Raw genomic sequence first — 24253 nt, 5'->3', positions numbered from 1 at the left:
TCATTCTGTTTATGTAACAAGTCAAAGTGTTTTTCTCTTTTCTTCATGAAAGGCTGCCGTTTTATGGAATGTGACTTTCCTTTATGTTTCAAACACAAGGCTTCCTCTGCCGGGACAAAGTCGATAAAGTATTAGTAGACATAAAGTATTTTCACCGGTTCTGAGCGATACAATAATCTGCCCTCACTTTTCCTGCAATCACAGAGGTTTTCTTCATTATTTATTTATATGTGACCATTAGTAAGTAATACATTCACTCTGTTTATGACGTTTTGGGTTGTTTTTGCAAATATGATTTATATTTTTCCAACATGCATTGAGCACAGATGATGATTCGTCTTCACAAATGAAAAAGATCCTGCTTTGATGATGAAGACTTTTCCGCCTTATTCTCCGTCTTGGAGGAGCTTCCACTTGTGGTGCAAACGCGTCTCTCTGATGGGGCTTTTTCCACATGCAGTAAAGCCATCCATTAACTCTTCCTTGTCTTCCCACTTGAAGTTTTTTGTTGTGTTGTCTCGCCATCCATCTTTCACTGTGTCATGAAATGCTGGAACATCTGTGGGACGTTCCTGTTCAAATCCAGCTGTCCCAAGCTCCACTGCACATCAGGAACTAATTAGAGGAAGGTGGAAAGGTGAAAGTTTCAGCTCTTAACAGCTGGTGCTAACTTTATGAAACCTGTGTCACCATAGAAATTTTGGGATTTCCCTTTGAACAGTGTTTTTTTTTTTTTAATTTAATTTAATTTATGGACATCCCCTTTCTTTCACAGTTTCACTTGGTTCACTCAAATGTTGTGCAACTAAAATGAATTATTATGTAAAGGAGTGGAAAATAAAGCAAAACACATGGAACTTCAGTAACCTTTGAGCCTAACGTCCTCCTCTCTGGTGCTCCAGGTGCAAATGAGCAGTTATGAGCAGATTCTTTGTTTTATTTGTATTCAGACAGCGGTATCTGTTAGCGCTGGTTATTCACAAGTAAACTCTTTGGCATAAAATTGGACACAATGTTTAATTATGTCATTTTAGGTTAAGGTTTCCTGTTGCAAAATTAGAAAGAACTAAGTGATGTGAAACACCGCCTCGGTCCATTTTAAATGCACTTTGGCCCGGGGAAGAACCTGCATTTGTGGATGGCACGCTGAGCTGCGCTCCCTGAAACATTCCTGAGCCTGCGCAGTGATTTCCATGACAGACTCCCGCGCCTGTTTTTAATGCAGTGTTGGCTGAAGGCCTGAAGATCACATGCATCCAGTATCGATTTTTATCCCGGTCCCTTGCGCACAGATTGTGTACAGAGATTTCTCCAGATTCTCTGAACTTTGATGTTATGTACTGTTCTTGACAATTTTTACACCGGGAATCATGATGGTGAAAATGTTTCAGAGTTTGCAGACAGTGACAGTTTTTTTTTTCAGATGAATGAACATTATCTTGATTTTTGAGAAAGTCTTCTTCTCTAAGCTGCTCTTTTAACACCCTGTCATGTCACTGACCTGTTGCCAATGAACCGGACTTGGGGCAAAAAGTTTTTAGTATTACAGCCTTTTGTTGACCTCATCCCAAAGGTTTTTGAGATGTGCTGCTGTCATCAGATGCCATCAAAGTGACCTAGTATTTTTCATGACATAAAAAACTGTCTAAACAACAAGTTTAAACACATTAAGTTCTATTGTGAATAAAATATGAGTTTGTAAATATTGCCAAACATTGCAATGTGTTTTCATTTACATCTTACACAGCAACTTTTTTGGGATTGGGACAACTGTATGAGACAGTTAGAAAAAACAAAACATGGGATTCTGTTCTCCATGTCCATGTTTTGCTAGCAGTGGCTCTTTATTGCATCCACTTCAACAATTTTGAGAGCAAAGCCTGCTTTTGCCCTCCAGTTAGACATTCCTATAATAATGTGATGTCACAAGAAAGCCATGCGAGACTAGGAAGTCGTTTTTTATCATCCAGATCCGTAGTCTGAGCTGTGCTGTGTGCTGCGCAGGTCCTACCGACTAAATTTGTGATTTTGTTCTCAAAAGTGCTCAAATTTGTACTTTTACTGTGTTTTAATAATGTGCTCATAATGAAATCGCAAAAGTGTAAAAATCCCATCGTAAACCATTTGAGCACTTTATTGAAAAATGTGTTTAATCATTGTTTAGTGAGTCATTTAAGACCGAATAATGGAGTAGAATTACCCGATTGAAGATTTTATACCTTTTAAAATATTTAATTATGTCATTTAAATGCAAATTTATTGAGTCATCATTATCAAGTGGGGTTTTTTGTATCCATCTTTAAAATGTGTTATGATGAACTTCTTAAAAAGTACAGTGTAATTCAAGCAGAATTATGTAATGATGGGTTTGAAATGTTTAATGTTTGAACCCACATCGTCTGAATAAATGTGCTTTACGTTTGTGTTCCGACGTGGCATTAAGCACCACACTCTTGTAAGTCAGTAACAAAATATGGACTCATCACAAATGATTAATGAGACATCTATCAGCTCCTTACGCAAACAGACAAGCTAATATACAGTATTTGAGGCAGCGTGAGGCCGACCACTGACGTTTTCTTTTGTGTGAGATCTCCCACCGCAGCATCTCCCCTAGCACTTCATAGGACCCTCCCACCCCCTCTCAATTCACCCTCACTGCACAAAGAGGAGACAGAGTTGGCCTGGGTAATTTGGATAATAATTATTTCTGCATTTAGTGCCAGCTGGGTGCCTGAGAAGGTCAGGGAACAGCATGAGGACAGGCTTATCTCCGTGTTGGTGCTGGCTTCCATATGGCAGCAGACAATAGGAAAAGGGCCTTGGCCCTGGACACAGCAGCATGGCACAGGACAGCTCCCACAGACAAAACACAACAACACACTGATGCAGCAGCAGCTACGGCGGCTCTCGGAAGTGCCACGCAAGGCTGGGTGGGCTGAACGTCTCACTGCACTGATGGTAGAGGAAAGAAGAAGGAGAAGAGAGAACAACCACTAAGAAATAATAAAGCTCGAGTAAGAAAAGAACCATTTCAGCTAAGTTAAAATCATGAACTTGTCATCATTAAATCCGTGTTCTATTCAGGGCGCAAACAGTTGTGCCCCTGTCCTGGAAACTGTGAGAAAGGCTTTTTGTAATTTATGAAGAGGACTTTGACCCCCTCTATTGAAACTCAAGCTTCATGCGTTAGTCTGGTAAAGGTTCAGGGTTATAAGAAAAGATGTGAACATTGAGAGGTTAAAAGTTTCCTTTTCTTTCCTCGCCATTCTGCTGCTCTTTATTCAACCGCCCCTTCGACCTTACTGTTCATTGGGTTACCATGGCACCAAAGACCCTGTAGCAACTCAGCCTGAGCTTCATAAATCAGATTTTTACTGTGTAGCACTCCTTTTAATCTCCATCCACTGACGGCTTTATTTGATTCCTCCTCTTTGGAGGGCTTTCAGTGGTCAGTCCATCCTGAAAAGAATGCCTCTGTGTGTGTGTGTGTGTGTGTGTGTGTGTATTGGTTTGCATGCATGGGTCTGTATGCATGTGCACAGGCATGAGAAAAGGGCTATAGAAAAGCAATGTCCTCCGAGGCTCCTTTGAACAACCCCTCCCGCATGCTTTTCTTTCACTTTGAGTTCCCAAGTATCCCCTTCCCCTGTGTGGTGACTTTAAGATGGAGCCTGAGTGAGAATCGTCATTTTTAATGTTGAGCTGTTAATCCCCTACTGGAGTGCAATTGTAGCTCACTTTTATGTCTCACTGAGGAGGGTGGGGTCTTTCTTTTTTTCTTTTTTTTAACACTCTGTAAAAGAAGAAAGTGACTTAATTGAATTAAATTGGCAGAAAGATTCATTACTTTTTTATAAAGCAACTTTGTTTCTGGCTCTCTGGTACAGGCCACGGTCTCACCCGTCTCACAAACAAACAGCTAAGGTGAGAGAGGATAGCCTCTGGTATGACAAAGACCAGCTCAGGTGAGCAAGAGAGGAGTGCATGGCAGGCCTATTTCAGCAACTGTCCCATTGATCTCTAAGTAAATCAATGAGATGACATTGTAATAGCAGGGACAGCTGCTGTCCATCTCAGCTATTATAGGCTGTGATCAATGAGGTGACCATGTGAAATCAGATGCTGGTAGCTCTCAGGTATCTGTGAGTCTGCCTTGGAGTGTAAAATGTGTGTTTTTGTTCTGCGGTGGGTGAGCATTTCTCAGTGTTTCAAAGTAGCATAGATAATAGTTTCAAGGAGCCAGCTAGAGTGTTGTTGTGAATGCTGTTGTGCACAATGTCATTAACATTGTTAATGTTAAATATTCAGATGACTCACTGGAGGTTTACGTGGTTTCAAGTGTCCTTATTTGGAGACCGTGTGGTTTTGTGGGCTTGTCAAAAATGCTTTTTTGTTTGTTTTTAATTAAATCTTTGCAGATGTGAAGTGAGCGTGTTACGGAGATATGAGAGCCAGCGTGACTATGTGTAATGATAATTCTGTTGATGGGCTTGCCGCTCTCTCCCTCCCTCCCTCCCTCCCTCGCCCTGTCTGGGCTGCTGAGGAGCAACGTAAAGGTCTAGAGTTCATTATCAGAGATTTTCCTCTTGAAGGGGCACAGCGACCAAAGAACATGCCGATCTCTCATTACTCTCACCGCCGTCGCATAATCTTTGCCCACTTACATCACAGACGCAGGGACCTGACTTGTCTAGAGTGGGCCTTGCCGTGTGTATCTATTCCCTTTCAACACAGGAAATTAATCCAAAAGTGCCTGTAGAGAAATCACCATTTCAAGCCATTAGCACTTGTCGTGCAAAGCTGCCATTACTGAAATAACCCGGGTGACGGAGAATATTGGACTTACTGGAGCAACAGCCAATTCATGCTACATAAGTTTGGAAATCGCCCATTTGGGGAATATTGTAATGGCCTTGTGCAAATGTGGATTTATGCAGGGAAAGCTACCATAAGCCACCACTAGTGAAAGCACAAGGTTTGAGTTCTTAAACAGCCTGAAGAAAAATAAAATAAGCATAGCAGTCATAGAAGTATGGAAAAACTTCATCAGTCTCTCATAAGACAAATTCATGGTGGGCCACACACACCGATAAGTACATCAACATGCACATACTGAACCTGCAAAAGAGGAATGAAGCAAATCCATGCAGCGGTTTTTATGGTTTCTTTTTATTGGATGTGATTGGATTTTGAAGGATTTTCCAGTTGATTCCTTGACTTTTGACCATTTCACAGCACACATCTTCCAGTGACGTGTGCCTGTCGTTTTATTTAATTGGGCTTTCTATACTCAAAGGTAAAGCCAGTGAATTCCTAGACATGGAGCTGCCAGTTCTTTCTGTTCCTGTAAAATCTTCTAATTTGAGATCTGAAAGTAGAAAACTTTGCCCAGTCCACCTTGTTACCCAAGTTAAGGCAACTGTTGAGAGCTTAATCAATGTTTTTTTTTTTTATTCCCTCTCTTGTTCCATTTTTGGCACTACCACCACTCCCTGTTTTGGAGATTGGCGTTCTGTGAACAGCAGCCAATTGGCAGCCACTATTTACTGCCACCAGCTGCTTTTGCTCATTGAAGTTTCTGCCTCCCGTTTACACACCAATATCTCGCTCTCCTTTTTCTCCCCTCTCATTAATCTTTGCAAGATCCCAGAGTTATGGCACAAGTTAAGCTTTGCTATATTAGCTGGCCTTTGAGGCCTGTTAAAGCTATTTTTGGGAATGCCTTGGTTTTAATCAACCACACAAAGGCACAGATAGCACTTGTTGAGTTAATTCCATTTTTTTTTAAGTCCTAGCGATGGTTGGTGAAGCTGAATTTGGGTGTGGAGATGGCCGATGGGGATGTTGGGTGGTGTTGGTGAAATATGGGCAGGGTCGGGCTTTGTCTCTTTTCTTTTTGAGGATGTTGGATTTTAAAGTTGTCTTTCCCATTTGACCCATTCACGTCCTTCAGAACCTGTCGTGCTGTCAGAACTTTCAAAAGCTGTCTTGTTCTTTTCCCCGTCTTTGTCGGGAGATCACCTTGCCATTGCTTTGTTGGAAAACGGGGAGTGCGTGGGACTATTTAAAAACGATAATGGTCTTTAATGTGCACCGATGATGATTTATCTGTCCCTTCCTGGCCTCCCTTCGCTTATCATGGACTTTAAAACATGAAAAGGAAGTTATTAGGAGGGAGACGGCCAAGGATTTGTCTGTTTTCCTTCCTTTGCAGAGGCAACAGAGCGCCAATCCAATTTGCCAGGCATGTGGAGTTATCCTTAAGCCTGTCAAATGCGCCGACTGGGAAAGCTGTCACTTTTCTTACGGTCATATGGTCACAATCGCCGCTCGAGTTATTTATAGGTCTCATACGTCACACATTCACTACTACAAGCACCCAGATATAATGAGACACCTCAACACACTGAGGGAATCATATGTGAGCCAGTTTATTTAAAGTATTTCATCTTTATCATCCTTCAGCCCTCTAACTGCATTTTACTACAGAGCTTACAGCTGGTTGCAATTCTGCTTTAGCAGAGCTTCTTTTTGTGAGGTGGTTTTGATCTTAAACAACTTATAGAAACTCACTCGGAGACACATGAAAGAGACAAAAAGACGCACAATCAACTAACTGTTGATCTTGATTGTTTTCAGCAGTCGCATCAAAAATATCAAAAATAAGTTGGCAAGGTGCAGCTTTAAACAGGAAATAATGCCAAATAATGAGAAATTAGCTTTTGCTTTGCGTGGAGGAGAAATCTAATTAAGTGTGCTTTAAATCTCCTTCCACCAGTCGAGCTGTTCTCGGCAACCAGCTCTGCACTTACTGCCTCATGTCCGTGACATGACCGCTGACTTTCTGCCTGTGTGTGTGTGTGTGTGTGTGAGATGTCATACCTTGAGGATATGTGTTAACTCAGCAGGTTGAGTATTATCAGAGCCCTCCATTGTTCTCAGCACCATTGAGAGTTCTCCAAACACTGGCCTGTAATTAAAGGGCTCACTCCTGCTTAATGCTTTTTTGTTCCCATGCCCCCTCACCCTCCACCCCCACACTGGGGGTTAAGGATAATGAGCATTTTATGTGGATGTGGATGCACATATGTGTGCATGCTTGTGTGTGTGTGAACAGGCAGATGTAGTGACAGTATCTTAATTTAGTTTTGATTCACTGGTGCATTCATTCACACATCAGCTACCACGTTTGCCATCTGTGGGCGAGCCCATGACCGCTTGGTCTTTTCTGTCAGCACTTGGGCTAAATCCCCCGTGGCTTGTCCTGAACTGCGGGTCTACCATCTCCCGTGTGTTCCCTGACACCCATTCCTTTAACCACCTGAAGGTGACAGTGTTTTGTCATCAGTGTCTCCTGGCTCCCTCTTAAAACGCAGTCTAAATCCCTGCCACCGAAGTGAGCCTTCACCCCTCCTAACCAGGCCTGAATAATTCTTTCGGACACCACTTTCGGAGTTTGGCTGAGTACTTTGCTGTGTCACATTTAAAATGTGGCCACTTATAGAGGGTTTTTTTTGTCCCTGAACACAGCCTTGCCAAAAATAGTGACGCTGTTAGGAGAAGTTTTCTCAACAAGCTGCAGTTTCCTATCATGACTGTTGTATTGGCAGACAGGGACTCGCTCAGTGGAAGAAGTTAAATAGATACATTTCCATTATTGAGGACACAAACTCTGCTTCTGTATAGTTTTTTTTCTGCTGCACTTCTTCTATCTGTCCCTCTCATCACAGCTCTGTATTTCTTTTGTTTCCTTTTCTGACTCAGAAGTGTGTTAGTGTGGGGATTAGAAAGCAAAGATTACTCTGTGAATACACCTGCAGATAAAAAGAAACGGAAACAGACAAAACTCCCAACACATTTGTGTGAAATGCTAACACTCTCGCCACATGACAGAATGTGATCCTTATTAGCTTTCTGTTGAAAGTCTTGGACAAACATTATCAGATATCTGTGTGCTCACTGAAGTCTAAAGCCCGTCTTAAGTTACACTGGTTGAAATCCCCGTGGCTGAGAAGAAACAACAGGGCGGCAGTGATGTTAGCTTAAAGAAATAACCTGTGAGACCCGCTTCAGGTATGCTCGGTCCCACTCAGCAGGGGAAAAGCTTTCATGCACAGGAATGTTTGCAGTCTTGCGACGATGCCACAACTGCTGTCTTGTAGACTCGTAACAGCTAATTCAAGATTCTCTCTTGCATGGAACACGGACCCTTTAAGACACCTTAAGGTCACCTTTGATTTCCTCATGGTGTGAGCAGGTGCGCGTGTGGAATACTGGGTTGGTCCTTAAAAGAGACATGAAGTCGCTTCCTGTTTATTGCTCTGAGTTGACTTTGCTTTTCCCCAAACCATGTCATTTTGTAATAGGGTTCCAAGATTATTAATTTAAACCAATGGACTTTAAGTGATACAATTAAACTTGACCAAATCTTCACCCGGTGCCCTTTTCCATGGCTTGATTATTGACTGCCAGTGCTTCTTATTAGCATGTCGGTCACAGGAGAAGCGGCGGCCCGCGGTCATGACGATAATTGAGATCGTAATCACAACCAATGAGTTTGTGTGTGTTTGCGCATACGTGTGTGTGGTGGGGGTTAGGTTCGGGGGTCCCAGCTGTCACATGGGCTTTGATTGATGGATGGCTGATGTATGATGATGGATGCACACTCACATTAAGCCGATAGACGGTCGTACCCAGGTTCGTCGCGGCTTCGGTAGTTTAAGGCAGTGTTACAGCTTCATTAAGGCAGAGAGCCACTGTGGCCATAGATCATGGCGGTGACAGGCCAACATTATGTCTGGCTGGGTTGATAATGATGCCATGAATATGAGGGTCACAGGTTGAAGGGGCATTAACATATGTAAGGCTCCCGCAGGTTGATGTGAGATAGCAGTAATGGCAGGATTTCTTCACTGCTTTGAGTGTGTTTTTTTTGTTTTTGTTTTTTGGAGTCCTACAAATACCTTTCTAGCGCATTTCAGTTTTGTCAAGTTTTTTCTTCTATTTTTGTCCCTCTGGCAGGTGGCAAAATCATCAGCAAATGTTTGATATTCCAACACCGATTGGCCTTTTTTTTCTTTCATCTTCAGTTCTCTCATTTTCCTTCTTTCTTCTTTTTCTCATCTGCCCGTCTGTCATTATCTGCCAACCTCTTGACCTTCACATTGATCATTACACAATATTGATAGCCTAAATTGAAATTATCCTGCCAGTCTTGTTTTTCTCTTTCTTTCTTTGCTCATCTGTCTGCCTAACCATTGCTAAAGGTTATGACCCCTGACCTCCTCCGGCTTCCCTCTTTCCGAGACTTCGAGACTTAATCCAGTAATGGACGCAGCAGCAAAGGAGTTAGTACAGGACACCAGGGGCTGACAAGGAGGGGGAGGGTAAAAGGGCACATGTGCCTCCCTCCTCCTTTTTTAGTTTGTACTTCTATCCATTCCCAAGAAGCCCCCCTGCAAACCCCTTTCCCTCTCCTCACCACTTAAAGCTGGGAGCAGCTGCGCCAGGAGCACAAAAAAATCTTTAGAATCCATCTTTTTAATTCCGCTTTATTACACCCACTATCAATATTGTTATTGTTTAAAGTGGCCCTGGCTCTGACTGACGGGCATCCCACCGTGCCTCTCTCGTTAATTATGTATAGAGGAAGTAGTGGCGGCACAGGGGGTCGTAGCAGAAAAGACTTAGGTGGTGGTGGGGGGGATGCTGGTTGTGTATGGGATGGCGAGGAAAGCTACACCGGTCTGCTGTGAATTATTTACCACTGGCTCGTGGTTCACCTGCTGAGCGTCAGGCACTGACATTTGCAAAGGGAGCGATTGTCTGCATTCAGCACAGTGTGGCGTCTTGCTGAAGTAAATGAGATTCTTTACAGGTGTAATGCTTCTCGAATTAACCCGGGAGACCTAATAAAAGACAGGATATCGGCTCTGCTTGTTAGTCAGTTAAAAAAAAGGGGATTTTAAAAGTGGGTGTACGTGTAAAGAGAAATGCAACAGTGGTGAAGTAAACCCTCCAAACCAACCAGGTCCCTCTGAAAATGATGCACCAGATGTCAAATGATACACTTCTGAATGCATATGTAATATATGGCTGGTGCACCAGTGCTGCTGCTTGGGCCCATTTGAAATCTAATATTAGCCTTTCATTATAGGTAGCCAGTGAGAGCGTGTCACTTTGGCAACGTGCTAGAATAGCAAACGAGTTAGAGGGGTTCAGCTGCATGTGAATATCTGCTTCTGGAGTGGAATCATCTGCTCCTTCACATGGTGATAGGTTTGCATATATTTGTATTAAAGGACCGTGGCTGTCTTTTAATCCAACTGATTCTTTTCGGCACACGAGCGACTATATTTCAAAGTACGCAGCGATGTTGCTGCTGTCATGTTTACAGAGACCCTGTGGTAAAAATGCGCTTGATTTTAAAGGTGTTTTTGTGGATAGCCCTGTCATTCTTTCATAATAAAGTCCTTAATGATTTCTCTGTAATTTAAAGTGTCTCCAAGCAATTTCACAATAAGTCAACACCAAAGTTTCCCAAGTACAAAATGCAAAACGTTATTGTGTTAAAGTTTTGGCTATTCTCAGGAAGGGATGTGAATCTATCCGAAGTAAAAGCTCACTGAAAACCAATTTAACATCAAAGGAAATTTGAGACATTTTAAAAAAAGGTACACTGAATAGCATTCGATATTTGAAGTGACATTCCCAAATATCTCATTTGATTATTCTTCAATCCCCTCCTCTTTTTAAAACTCACTGAAATCTGTTTTTTTAATTGCCTCCCTCCGCTGTCTGTTTTCATACAGTGGATTGGAAAACTTGGGCCTCTCTAATAAGCTGCCCGTGTACATTCCAGCATACGATAGCATCTGAAGGATCAGGCAGTTTGAGAATGCAAGTGGGAAAGGCAGAGCTTGGCACTGGGTTTTGGGTTCACACAGCTCTGTGAAGAGCGCAGTTGGACCTGGCCTAGCAGGTCGGCAATCTTTGTAAGAATGTTTCCGGGGAGTATAGCTGTGTCAAAACAGTGGAGAACAAAAGCATCCCCCTCCCCTTTTTTGTTTTTCCTGGTCCACTGTTCCAAAACTTGTTGTTTAAAACTTTCATGAAATAACTTTAATTTTGCAGCTTGTTCAACATCAGATGTTATTTTATACAAAGAACTTCTGACTGACTAAATTTGTCTCAAGATCAACTCGGCTCCTTCTTGTCTAAGTGCTGACGATCGTCTAGTCAGTGCTTCTGCCAAGCTCTGCAGCTCCCACTCAGTTTTAGAGTGGCCCTCCACAGAGAAACCTGCAAAGGTGACTTGTTGCTACAATGCACCAGTCTCCCTGGGAATTTATATTTGAGGTCCCCTAATGCAAAATACAGCAACACATTTCATATTCCATGGCGCCAACCTATACTTAGACAAAATATTATAGCGTCATAGTCGGGATACTGGAAGCCAAAGTCATATAGCTTCTCCACTGGCCTCTTAGTGTCAAGCAAGCTCATATCTCATAAGAGTTGTCTATAAAGATCCGATAGGCTCGTAAAAGCTGACTTAACCTGTTTAGATGGATACTGTAGCCCATGGCCTTCACACCTTATTTAAGGCTAATAAGGCTGACACTTCATTCTTCTTACCCTAAAGAGGAATTTTGTTTATGTGCAACATAAACAGCTGCAACACTGTACATATGTTTCAACTCTATATATATGCTGCTTTGAAAATAAAAGATTTACTGCATGTAGCATGATGCAGCCAAGTCATTTCTTGTGCAGTTACAAGTTTCGATCATGTGATGAGTTTTAAATCATTAGCATGCAACACATCTTTGTCTCATTACACAATGGCACGTTCATGTATGCACATAAGAGTAAAAGTGTATTTATTAGATTGTGCAGTCCTGACCATGCTCCCTCTCTCTCAGAGTGAGCACCCTTCGCTGAATCAATAGATTTGGATTATGGGCCTTAACTTCAAAGTTAATCTCTTTGGAGAATGCAGCCGTGCTTTGTTCTTCCTAGAAAACAATTTAAAGAGAAGTTGCCAGAAATGAGGACAAGTAAAGCTTTCAGGGAGCCTATCATCCACACAAATCTTAGCTTAGTTCCTGTACCTTCATAATATACAGCACATCATGCAGAAATAAAGGTTTCTTTGACTAGTTCCATTATAATGTTTAAGCAACCAAAGGTTTAAAAGTTGCTAGTAGAAAGATAGGATAGAAAGCAGAAAGGGGAAATTCCTCACTTTGATCTGTTTAGAAATCATGCCAACTGAACAGAGAAGACAGAAAAATGGTAATGACTAGAAGAGTTGATGTCTGTACAATAAAAAAAAAAAAATTTAAGGGTGCTTTTAAAGTACACAGGACTACAGGTATTTAAAAGGAACAAAGAAAAAGCCAAAGATCATTGCCTTTTCTTCTTTTCTTTGGAGTCGTGCTTTTCGTAGAGGAGAGCCTTCTGCCGCTCCTTTCGTACCGGACAGCCTGTTGGAGGGTTAATCAGAGCTCCGTGCTCCCGAGTCACGCCACTACCACATCCCAGGCAGGGATCCCACACGATGGCCTCCTTAGGACCCCTAAGGACCCTATATGTGGTGCTTTTGAGTCTGAAAGGAACCATGGATACAGATTCATGCGCACACAGTCACAGCACCACATTAGGGTGGGGATTTTAGCTGGCAAGGCGCCACTGTCGGTGCATCAGTCACAAGAGGACATGGGTGAAGTCAGAGCCTGACAAATCCAGGGTATTATCAGGCCTTTGTCCAGCCTGCAGCTGTCACTTACCAGGCTAGTGGGGAGAGGACGAGGGGGACAGAAGGGAATTCATGACCTATCCCTCTAGCCACAGAGGAGCACTGAGGCATTCAGAAGTAAAACATATGGGAAGAAGAAGAAGAAAGAAATGAAGAAGAGATGAGGCGAGAGAAAACTGGAAGAACTTTTTTATGAACATGGAAAAGAAAGTGGAAAGTGATATACGCTTCAAATGCTTCCATTTGATTGCTGGCAAAAATCATAGCAGAAGGGCCGATATATGCTGATTTCCTTCTGAAGACGCTAAAAAAAATGTTTTATCTTTGTCCCTCTCCCCTTCAAAAATGACCAGCAGTAATGCAGATCTAATCTCTTTCTATCATCGTGGTAGGTCCCAAAGGCTGTCCATTTCCCCCCAAATGCCTCATCTTTCTGTCTTTGAAATAAATGAAAGTCCACAGGGCGGTGGAATAAAGATGAGCTAAGCCTTTGACTTGATGCAAGATTGCCAAAGGGCCCAAACTTAAGAAGTCTGCCCCCCCCTCATCTGCTGCACAGAGATACTGCGGCCAGTAAGAAACCAGATAATCTGATAGAATTTCAATCAACAGCGATCAGATAAGAAATAACAGAATGTATGATTTTAAAGTCGCACGGAAGCTCCGGCAGTTCAACCCTTTTCCGCTTTTAGTTGGAAATGAACATTTCTGTAGCAACAGCCTGAACTCCAGTCAAACTTCATCTCTGAAATCTTATTCCGAGGATTATAACACTCTGCTGCTCTCATTCGAATACCCCTGAACTTAGGTATGCTCGTATGACCCGTATTACACTCTTGGTGATTGGATTACTCATTTATTGGCCGGTGGCGGTGTTTACGGGGCATGTAGAGACTCAGCGCAGCTTTGATCCACCAACAGAAGCAAATATGAGGGCTGCTGCATAGTTTACATCCTGGGCCTAAGCCTTGTGGTGTGCGAGGCATCTGCTAAATCCTCCCGGATCAAAGGATGACTATTACACAGACAGGCATCCACATACCCCCAAATGCAGCTTTAGAGTGTTCATGACCCCTGTCAACATGTCCATGTGAAAGCACAGGTGTGGATGGGTGTGGGGGTACACACAGACACATGCACACTACCGGTGCCTCAAAGTTTGCTGCTAAAGAGTGGCAAAGCTGTTTCTGTATAGGCTGATGTTTTGTAATGTGATTGGCTCATTGCTAGTTCTTCACAAGTTCGAGGAGCTCTAGGTTCTTTCTGAATTGTTGTTGTGATCCGACTTTGCAGGCCAGGAATTCGTATGTTCACTACTCTTGATAAGTCCTCAGAAAAAAGCTTTTACTCAGTAAATTCAGCATCGGTGTGTCTTTATTGGATACAGGCGTCCGTAATAGTCGAGAGAGGGGGGGAAAAAGACATGTTGGCTCTTTTGTCTCTTCCTCCATCTTTGTGTTGCCGACTGTGTCGCGCGGTGATGTTTGCATGCATCTGGGAGAGACACAGCCAACCCAGGAGGCCAAGTGCTGACATTTCAGCCCGCAAAGTCACAGATGAATTTGGAGCAAATCTCATTATACCGGACAGAATAAAGATGCTGCCTGTGGAAATGCTGTGGCATATGGACACTTTATCTCCCCCCATGTTTTTTAATAACTTTACACACACTATCTCGTTTCCCACTGATGCATATTTTAGCTGCAATCCTGCGCGGCGGTGATGCGGACAGCTCGCTTGCACCCCTGAGGACACTTATGCCACCTGTGACCTTTTCCCTTTTATGCACAAACACACTGCTTACAGCAAACTGATGAGCAGTGCTCATTCGTACCATATTCCGTTGGCCTGGTCTTTCCTTATGGCGCATGTTCTACAGGCCAATTACAGACATTGATGTATTTGGAGGTGCATTTATAAGTGGTGACCTGATGCAGCGGCAACAATCATGCTGACTAATTACCCACCAAGGTGCCTGAGCGATGTGGGGCTCTTAGCAAAGGCAACTGAATCCATCTTCTTTATGCATGCAGACAGGCCTGCTGCTGGCTGTTACACTGACAGTGGACAGTTTCGGCTGGCTGTTTGGGCTTGATTCGTGCTCTCCCCCGATTTTGAGCTCCGTTTATTAACATATGAATATATTTACAGACCCTGAAAGTACTCCCAAGAATCCCATCACGGTGAAAGACAAAAAAAGATAAGGCCCTCCAGATCTAATCTAGATATGGCAAATGCCTCCTTTGAACACCTACGACAAATTTACCCCTTGGTAAATCAAGCCGTCATTCCCGGCCCACACTCGATGCAATTTCCATTTGTTGTAGTGCTTTAAAAAAGTGTATTAAAGAACTGCTAGTTCTTTAAATTGCCGGAGACCTTGTCTTCGCTCATGTTTTCCTACTCCACACCCCACAGCATCGTCTACCACACAGTGGAGCAGATCTTCACTGTCACATTGATACTTTCGTGAGTGAGAGAAGGGCAGAGGGGCTTTTTATGCAGTGAGTGTACATGGACTCTAGTTGTCTTGTTTATAACCTGTGCTTTCTGGATCACCAGTTGGTTCCTCTCGCCCAGTGGTACATGTTCAAGATACTCATGGTAGCACTGACCCTCCATGGAAGGTCGCACAGAAAAAAAATTATGAGCCTTTTATTTGGAGTTTGCTCACTCTTCTCTTTGAGCGGCAATTAAGCTCATTTGGAGTTCACAGATCTATTACAGTGTTGTGAAACCTTTTTTTCTCAACAAGCAGGGATGATGAAGAACATAAACCCACAGTTGCAAATGTGTTTTTTTTTTTTAATTTACACTTTTGCTCAAAATATCTATCTGCAAATGTAGTCAAACGATTGCACTGGTAATCACATGGAAGCACACAATTCTGAAGTTGAAGCCTCGATGCTTCTGTAGTTAAAGTAATGAAAACTTGTATGATAACAGGAAGAACATTTAGAGGAGTGCACATGTGCGGTTCTATTGACTAGAATTAAGTAATTTAATTTATTTAAAATTGCATTTGCTATTTAAGCAACCTCAAGTAAATAGAGAGGGAACATTGATTTTGTAATGAACAGTAATAAAGGGACTTCACCATTACTCCACACCCTAAAAGCATAAGCTACCTCACACCCCAGTGAGCCACTTAATTGCCCACATCCACATAAAAAGGCCTAATGTACGCTCCCTGCGCTCCCACACATATAAAGCTATAGGAATCAAATGGAGTATAACTAATACAATTGATTTTGATCGGGAAGTACGAATAACACGATAACTGTGTCTTGCCAAGTGCTACTAAGGGGCACGCTCCGAGAGCCGTGCATCCTTTATGAGCCGCTATTTATTGTGCTTTTAATGAAGCTTGATTGGCAGCATGTCCTAGTGCCCATTATCATCAGAAGGATGTGCTCATTCTAATCTGCAATTATCACCATAATTGTGCTCAGAATCCTCTGGGTCCAAATAAGCAATCACTTCCACTGCTGCTGTGCCACCTGTAAGTGCTGCTCAGGAGGACACCCTGACAGGCTGACAGGTCTTCATATCAAGGGTCCTTTTTTTTTGTCTTTGGCTTTTTGTCTCCCTCTGCTCTTTATTTCTTGCGCCATGCTTCCCTGCTTTAAGTTTCACTGGAAATTTTGTCTGGGGTTTGTTTCTTTGTTTCTTTTTCTTTTCTCACATGCTCTTGATTAACCTTTCCCTTTTTTCCCACACGGCGCCATCCCTACACTCGTCCTCCTTCCTTTATCTCCCTCTCCTTTCCTCGCCCCATCCATCCCACTCCTCTCGCATCCCCTCCCAGCTCAAATTCCTAACCTTTGGTCACTTTCATCCCCGCGGTATGCATAAATGCAGGCCTATTATCAAGCCGGTTGTCTCATCATAATTATGCATTTTGTCATGTGCTGCCTCTGTAGCTGGTGATAAAAGGAGAGCCTGATTAAGCTGAAGGAAAGCTATTGATTCCTATTGACAGGCTCCTCAAAGGCCTTTAATGAAGGAGATGTAAATGAGGGTTTTCCACAGCGTTTAATGACTGCGTACCATAAAAGGCCAACATTCTTCTGCAGTCTGAAAGAGACATGCATCACTGACAATGGTGCACGAGGGACACTTTCAGTTATAGTGATGTTCACAGGCAATAAAAGGATGAGAGTAAAAACACAAGAGTGTTGGAACACAAATCGCAACTGTTGGATTTAAAAGTCCTCTGCACCATTTATGTGGAGAGGTAAATTGCTGAAACGCAGAATTACCTGTAACAGCATGCTAGCAAAACCAATGTGTACCAAAGCATTAATGAGTCTAAATATCTAATTTCCTTTCTTTTTTTTTCTTTCCTAGCAGTCAGATGGCGCCTAGTAACCATGACCGGATACAGAGACTAAGGAATGAGTTCCAGCAGGCCAAGCAGGAGGACGACGTAGAGGACCATCAGCACACCTACAGCTTCAACCAGTCCTGGGTGAGTATCGAGTAGGAGCTGTATTCCAGGAGAGTGTACATACCTAAAAAATTCTTCGGGATCAATCCAGAGTTACTAGCTGATTGGATTCTTAGGCCTACACATATTTTTTTATTGCTTACTAACACTTCTATTCTGTTAACTTGAATGTATTTATATAGAGTCAAATTAAGGCACTTTATATATAAGGTAAACTCCCTTTTAACAAGTAGAAACCTCTGACAGAACCAGGTTCAGGGAGGGGCGGCCATCTGCAGGGACTGATTGGGCGTGAGAGGAGGGAGGCAGGACAAAAGAAACCAGGAGCCAGAGTTTAAAATGAATTTCTAATGATTAAAACCTACAGTGCTTTATAAACACGTGGAAAGCAAAAATGAGGTCTTGAACGCATTGTAGTAATATGAGTGTTTCTGCCACTCACTAATAAATCTTTGTTTTTCAGTCATTTTTACAAACAACCTCATTTTTTCACACTTTTTGTGCCTTAATCACAAGTCTGTATTTATTCTGTATTTAGTGGCGAGTCAAGCAAAATATCGTTATCGATATATCGTTGCTGAGGCAACGTGCATTGAACACGACACGTGAATCAAACACAACTGGAGAATGTAGCATCGGGTTCACGTGGGGATGATGAAATGAACATATTATTATATAGGAAAATCCAAAAAAGTGGGTTTAATAATCATCAAAAAAAAAAGACACATAGATGTTAATAATTGCTGAATGTGTAATGATTGGTCCACATGTTAAGGAAAAGATGGTCATTTAATTAAAATAGATTAAAAATATTAAAGTAATTTTTATTAATTCCAAATGATGTGGCATGAAGCAAAGAGCAAAAACAACAATATTACTAGTTTGTTATAACACAGCATGAAACTGTCACTGGTGCTGTCGTGTGATGCCATCAACCTTTTAGACAGCGAAACTGCCAAACTGCAAAAACATTAGTTTTCTCTATTACCTAAAGCTACATTTCGTAGACTAATTCTTAATTTCTGGATCCAACCTTTGACCTAGACATAATTTCTTATCTGCAGTCACTGCATTTGCCTTTTCAGTCTTGGAAATATGACACACTTATGGAAGGAAGGCGATGTTAGGGGACAGAAACTAAAGACACCTACCCGCACTGTTCATTCTAATTTTCATTAGACTTGATTAAAGGGATTTTTAAATTAAAACAAATTAAAATTAAAATTTGAGAATAGTTGCTTTAAGCCGTTCTACTCTCCAACGCTTGATCTGTAACAACAATGGGATTTATTCTTCATAATTGGAAAAATGTAATCAAGTTAATTCCTTTGTTAATTCATTCACACTTGATCTCATATCCATCCCTGCTGTGCATTAAAAGTTCAGGAACTTTAAGTAAGGAATCATATCCTTTTCCAAACTCCCTGTCAGGTCACCGATAATCTAAACTGTTGTCCCGCTTTTTACTTAACTGGTGTTTTAGAGGCGTGTAACTCATTAAAAACCATAACAAAAAAACACAGATAACCAAGTCGCGGGACATGTGGGATGTCAAATACCTCCATGTTATTTATCAATAATAACTTACAGTGACTTCAGTTTTTTGGTTTCTTTTTTTACTCAGTAACTTTTTGACCTCGGAGAAAAGAATGCGGCTAATTGTTGCTCCTAGCAGAGCTATTTAGAAAATGACGGGCCAGAAAGTCAGACCTTGAAAGTTAAAACATTTTGCATGCAATTTTCTAGAGAATTATCAGTGTTGGTTTGTCAGTTAAATTGGTTTGGAGTGGCCAGCATCTTCTACTGTTATTTCCGCTGTCCAATTGAGTTTGGGTAAAACACAGCAGCATGCTTCCCACCGTGTTCCTACACAGATGAAGGCAGGCTGTATTTGCTCTGGATTTTCTTCGGTATTTGTCAAACTGATGTTTGAAAAAAAAAAACACAGAGTGGACGTCTATCTCTGTTTTCTTAATCTCTCTTTTCCCATCCGCCACTAGATGTGAACTGTTTGCTCACCACCAAGAGGTCTCAGTCTTTCTCTCTGAGCCGCTGAGCTCTTAATTGCGTCTGATCGTCGACACTATCGGGCACACCACTGCTCCACTGGTAATAAGATATAGGGCCAGCCCTTGAGTATTGAAGTCTGTTTTATTAGTCCTCTTTCATGTTATTTTAGTCATGTGAACAAGAATTCACAGTGGCAGAGCTTATTAGGAAAGGCAGACTTGCACCCGTGTTATGCGCTGACACTGATTAGCAGAACTCGAGGGAAATCCCGTCTTAGCGTCGTCTAGAAGCAGAATTGATATGGCTCTATTTAAAGTGAACAGGGTAAGGATTTTGCTTTGAAAACCAAAGATATTACAGAAAGATGAGACAAGTACAAAAATGTGAAGTGACATACTGACATTGACTATGCTGACAGGAATGGATAGTTAGCATCTTTACTGTATATTTACCTCTGCAAGGAGGTTAGGTTTTGGCATAGTGTGCGTCCATGACATTCTTTCTTTCTGTAAACACAATACCTCAAAAAATTTGGATGAATTTTGATCAAATTGGTCGGGTTGTAGAGGTCCATTATGCCAACCTTGAAAGACCAAATCCATCAAAAAAATAGCCAGAAAATTCAGATTTATGGGGGGAACTGAGATGTTTATTAACCCTTATAACAAAATCCACAATTTGTTTGCTATATCAAGTTGTGTATAATATATTTTTATTATATATTTATTACATATTTTTTGTATCGCATTTGATACATTGGACATTTTTGGCAACTTTTTGTTAACAACAATGTTAATTTTAGACAAAAAAATTTTTTTTCTCCATAACATTTTGATACTTATGTATCAAATATGATACAGGGCATTATAGGGTTAACAGTCCGTTAAAACTTTCCTTACATCCCCCAAGATCTTCAAGGTCAACTTAGTGACTTACAGGTAAAAAATTGACAAAAAGCCTTATGACTTAGAAAACTATGTATAGGGAATGATATATGGGAATTCTAGATATAACGTTACTTTGGACTAGAGATGGCACGATACCACTTTTTTATGTCCGATACCGATACCAATATCATAAATTTGGATATCGGCCGATACCGATATGAATCCGATATAGTGTGTTTTTTAATAAATAAAACTGTTTTTTTAATATCTTGCTGCTTTTTGTATAAGTTCAAACTCAAGTTTTAAAAAAATAAAACACTAAAGCTATTCTGTTATACCTGTATGCAAAAAATACACTGCAGCCAAAATATTTCATAGTTCAGCAATACTGATCAATCTAATAAACTTAAACCTAGTCTATCCTCCCTATTCTGGTATATTAAAGAGTAAGCAACCTAACTAATAGGGTTCCAAACTCCCAGCAAAAAAAGTAAAAAAAATAGGGAACCACCCTCCACCTCATGATGCTTAATTGACGTAATCAACTTTAATTTGATGCAGTGTGAAAAAAGATTCACAGAAATCAATTATTTTTCAAGAATAATTAAAGAGATTCAACATCTTTCTTCAACAGAATTGCAGACTGCACAGATGGTACCTTCCCAAAGGAAAAAGTACTATGGCTTACTAGGGTATATTAGACTTAGTAGTTACTATATACAGTCATGGACTTCTATACATTTTACATCAGATTAGAACTTTGGGTGTAAGATTCAGATAATTAATTATTAAAAGCTAGACATTTTAAATGAGAATAAGAAAGAAAAGGATGTCTTTGTGCCCCCTTTCCCTGTTAATGCCCTATCGGCCCCCCTGGCTAAACTTTGCTAGATCCGCCCCTGCACACTTACCAGCCGTCAGCTACGTAGAAAAAGATCATGGTGTAGAAAGTAATATTAAATAAATTCTAACAACAGATTATCAAGCTTAAACGTGCTGCTGTTGTTCAGCCGCTGGTTTCCTCTTTCTGGCGCAAAGTGGGCAATAAACAAACAAGAGAGACGGACTCGCGACAGAAAAGCCGATCAGCTGATCATTAATCAGTTTCACGATTAAAGTAGCAGCAGGAGAGGGAGGGAGAGAGGCAGTCGCTCCATATATCGGTTGTTAAGCTTAACGCTAGAATGCTTTACAAACATTCAGAGATGAACTTACACACTTGCTTTACTTCTCTCTGGGATAACTTTCTCGGTAAATGCCGGTTTGGTAGCGAGGCTACAAATACACACAGCTGCTCTATCACGTGATGCATACTGCTCTGACATGCTACGGTTATGAGCTGAGTTACGCCATGTCGCAAGTTTTGTGAGGTGCTTTTTTCATATTTAATGGATCGGATTACATTTTTTATTTCTCTTCAATATCCGATCCAGTATTTTAGGTCAGTATCAGACCGATACCGATACGTAATATCGGATCGGTCCATTTCTACTTTGGACCTCTGACCTCTTCTTCAAGGTCAAATAAGGTTAAACCTTCGTAAAATCTAAAATTCTACTGTGTTTGTTTATATTGAAAACATTTAGGGAATTATACTTTTGTATGGGGAATTGAAATATTATCCCACATTGGACCTCAGACCTCACTTTTAAATTTCACATCTGCCTTTCTTTGAAGCCAACCCCAAAATGTGTTACATAATATCATACTGTAGTATGACATTATATAATAAGGTGAGGTTATTCATGTCCTGTTATTTACAAATCAGTAGCTATTATCCACTACCTGCTCCTACGTAATGTTACATACAAAATATAAAAGCAAATACTGCTCAGAGGGAACTGCCTCGGCGGAGGAAGATTTGTCACAACTTTCAGAAAGTGAACTTCTGGTGTGGGTTTAAAAACTGTGGGTGGAGGTAGTGATGACAAAAAACATTTATTTATTTATTTTCAGTGTTTTGACCCACACTGAAAAATGTAAAGTCATAGCTGAGTTCTGTTCAAAGCTATCGGAGCTATTTTTTTCTGCACTAAATGTAAAGTCATAGCTGAGTTCTGTTCAAAGCTATCGGAGCTATTTTTTTCTGCACTGAAACTGATATGTCCTTTTTTAACAGCATGTTTCACTCAGTTTCATTGCTGAAGATTGTTCACAATGATGAAAGTGAAACCTTTCTGACCTCTACTTTTATAAATCAAATCGTTCAGGGAATGTAACCATGAAAAGCAAGATGCTCCGGCAGGCAGTTAAATGCCTACCACATCAAAGTCTGCAGAACTGCACTTTGATGCCTGTTTCCCCTGAGCATGCGAGGCTCCTTTGTGATAGCCTCCACGCAAATATACTGTACACAAACAGGAACTGCTAGCATCTCAAAGTGTTACTCAAGAACAGCAGCAGTTCAGATTTCTGCAATCATTTATCCAGATTTAAGGATTTTAGGTTATTTTAGGGTGCAGTTCTGGGTCACAGCACATGATCTTCATCAGTGGTTTCACCACATGTGATGGATAAACAGACCCGTGAGGACTTAAGACCCTGCTCTTCCATGTTGGCTTAATGGTTTAGCTTTAAAATTCATTTTTAATTTGGAAAAAGCTGTTTATGAAACATTCTCACGTTAAGGCCTGTTAAGTAGCTGCTCTCAATTTTATAGCCTGATCATCATTAGCAGATGTATTCTGCATGACTTACATTTGATCTGTAATCCATTCAAACTGTGACTATAATCTACACTACAAAACACAAAATATTCTCTGCTAAAACGAAAGCCAATGTAAATGTTTTGCTTTCGGAACTTTAGAAAAATGTGTAAAATGATAATAATAGGGTTCGGCTAAGATAAGGGTACATGCATCAGTATTAGGTGTGGGGCCTGGTCTCCATGGGTTTAACCTCAGCTTTTCACTCAGGTCTGCCTGCTGCTAACAGCTGTAATGATCAGGTCCATCGCTGAACCTAAGCTCCAACATAATGGAATAATGATCAAGATACAAAAACCTCATCTATCAGTCAATCCACTTAGCCCAGCACACGCAATTAGAGCTGGTATGTTTTTTCTCCTGCCCGCCCTGCTTGTCTATAAGAGGGAATTTCCAGATGTTCATCATAAAGAACTGTTAAGCAATGTTTTTCCTAGAGCCCACCCCCCAGCCTCACATACACACACTCTTTCTCAATAAAAACAATTTGTGCTGTTAGGCTAGAGCACCAGTAAGCATGACCACACAGAGGAGAGCACCACGCTGGTAACTTGGATCACACACATCAACAGCAACTTTTAAAGCCCACATTTATGTGAATTCTTTTGATTTTATTATTACTTTGAATTCTGCTACCAGGGTTCATGTGTGTGCACATATTAGCTCTGCTTATGCAACTACTAGTTTCCTTAAATATTGTACTTTCATGTTGATTAGTGTTGTGTGCCTCACAGTTAACTCTATTACTATGTGATTACTTGAAGAGTAAGCCCTGTTTAACTAGTCACTTGACTTCCTCAGAGCTAAACAGCCAGGGATTGAACCACCAGCCTTCTGATTAATAGATGAGTAACCCAGAAAACAAGCTTCCTGGATATGTCACGCAGGTTTGCGGTCTAACGTTTCACCCGAGCTCTGGCAGTCGTGTTTGTGTGTCCGAGACTCGGCAGTTGGCACACTAACACCCTTGCTATCTCTCTGGCCCTACACAACCCCCCTATTTAGAATTTAAGATAGCCCAGAACAATCTCACACCCAGCGAGGAGTTAACACGTTACAGGAAGGCCATATCATGCTGTGAAAAAATAAGGGAAAGCCTAAAACCAGCATTGCAAACCCGTGCTGAGATGTGTTTCTTTCAACCAGATCTGTGACATTGATTGATTGTCGCCTTTTAGGGCTTCTTAGTCATGCTACTGCATGACTTTGTAGGGATTAGTGCTGTGTAATGTTGTGCAAGTAGTGAAGCAAGGTTTAGTGGCAACATGGTTAAAGTAAATACCATAAGCAATGGGATTTGCCATTGTATTTGAACAATACCAACCTTAAAGTTATGTGGCTTGGTTGTTAATGTGGAATAGATTGATGCGTGATCTGATATTGTCACATTGGTGTTGTTCCCATATCACAGTAATATAGGTCCAAGATCAACGTCGCA

General features: G+C 41.2%; 1 protein-coding gene across 1 annotated transcript in view; it reads left to right on the top strand.

The window, feature by feature from the left end:
- Nucleotides 1–24253, top strand: part of LOC113028738 (partitioning defective 3 homolog) — a 341162-nt gene that overhangs the window by 303369 nt on the left and 13540 nt on the right. The window contains exon 22 of the mRNA XM_026179154.1: nucleotides 17114–17234. Coding sequence (XP_026034939.1) covers nucleotides 17114–17234 — 121 coding nt within the window. The remainder of the gene's footprint in view (nucleotides 1–17113; nucleotides 17235–24253) is intronic.

The sequence above is a fragment of the Astatotilapia calliptera genome, chromosome 9 (genome assembly GCF_900246225.1).
Source record: "Astatotilapia calliptera chromosome 9, fAstCal1.2, whole genome shotgun sequence".
Lineage (NCBI taxonomy): Eukaryota > Metazoa > Chordata > Actinopteri > Cichliformes > Cichlidae > Astatotilapia > Astatotilapia calliptera.
Note: the sequence above shows the minus strand (reverse complement) of the source record. Positions and strands in the feature narration are given on the sequence as shown.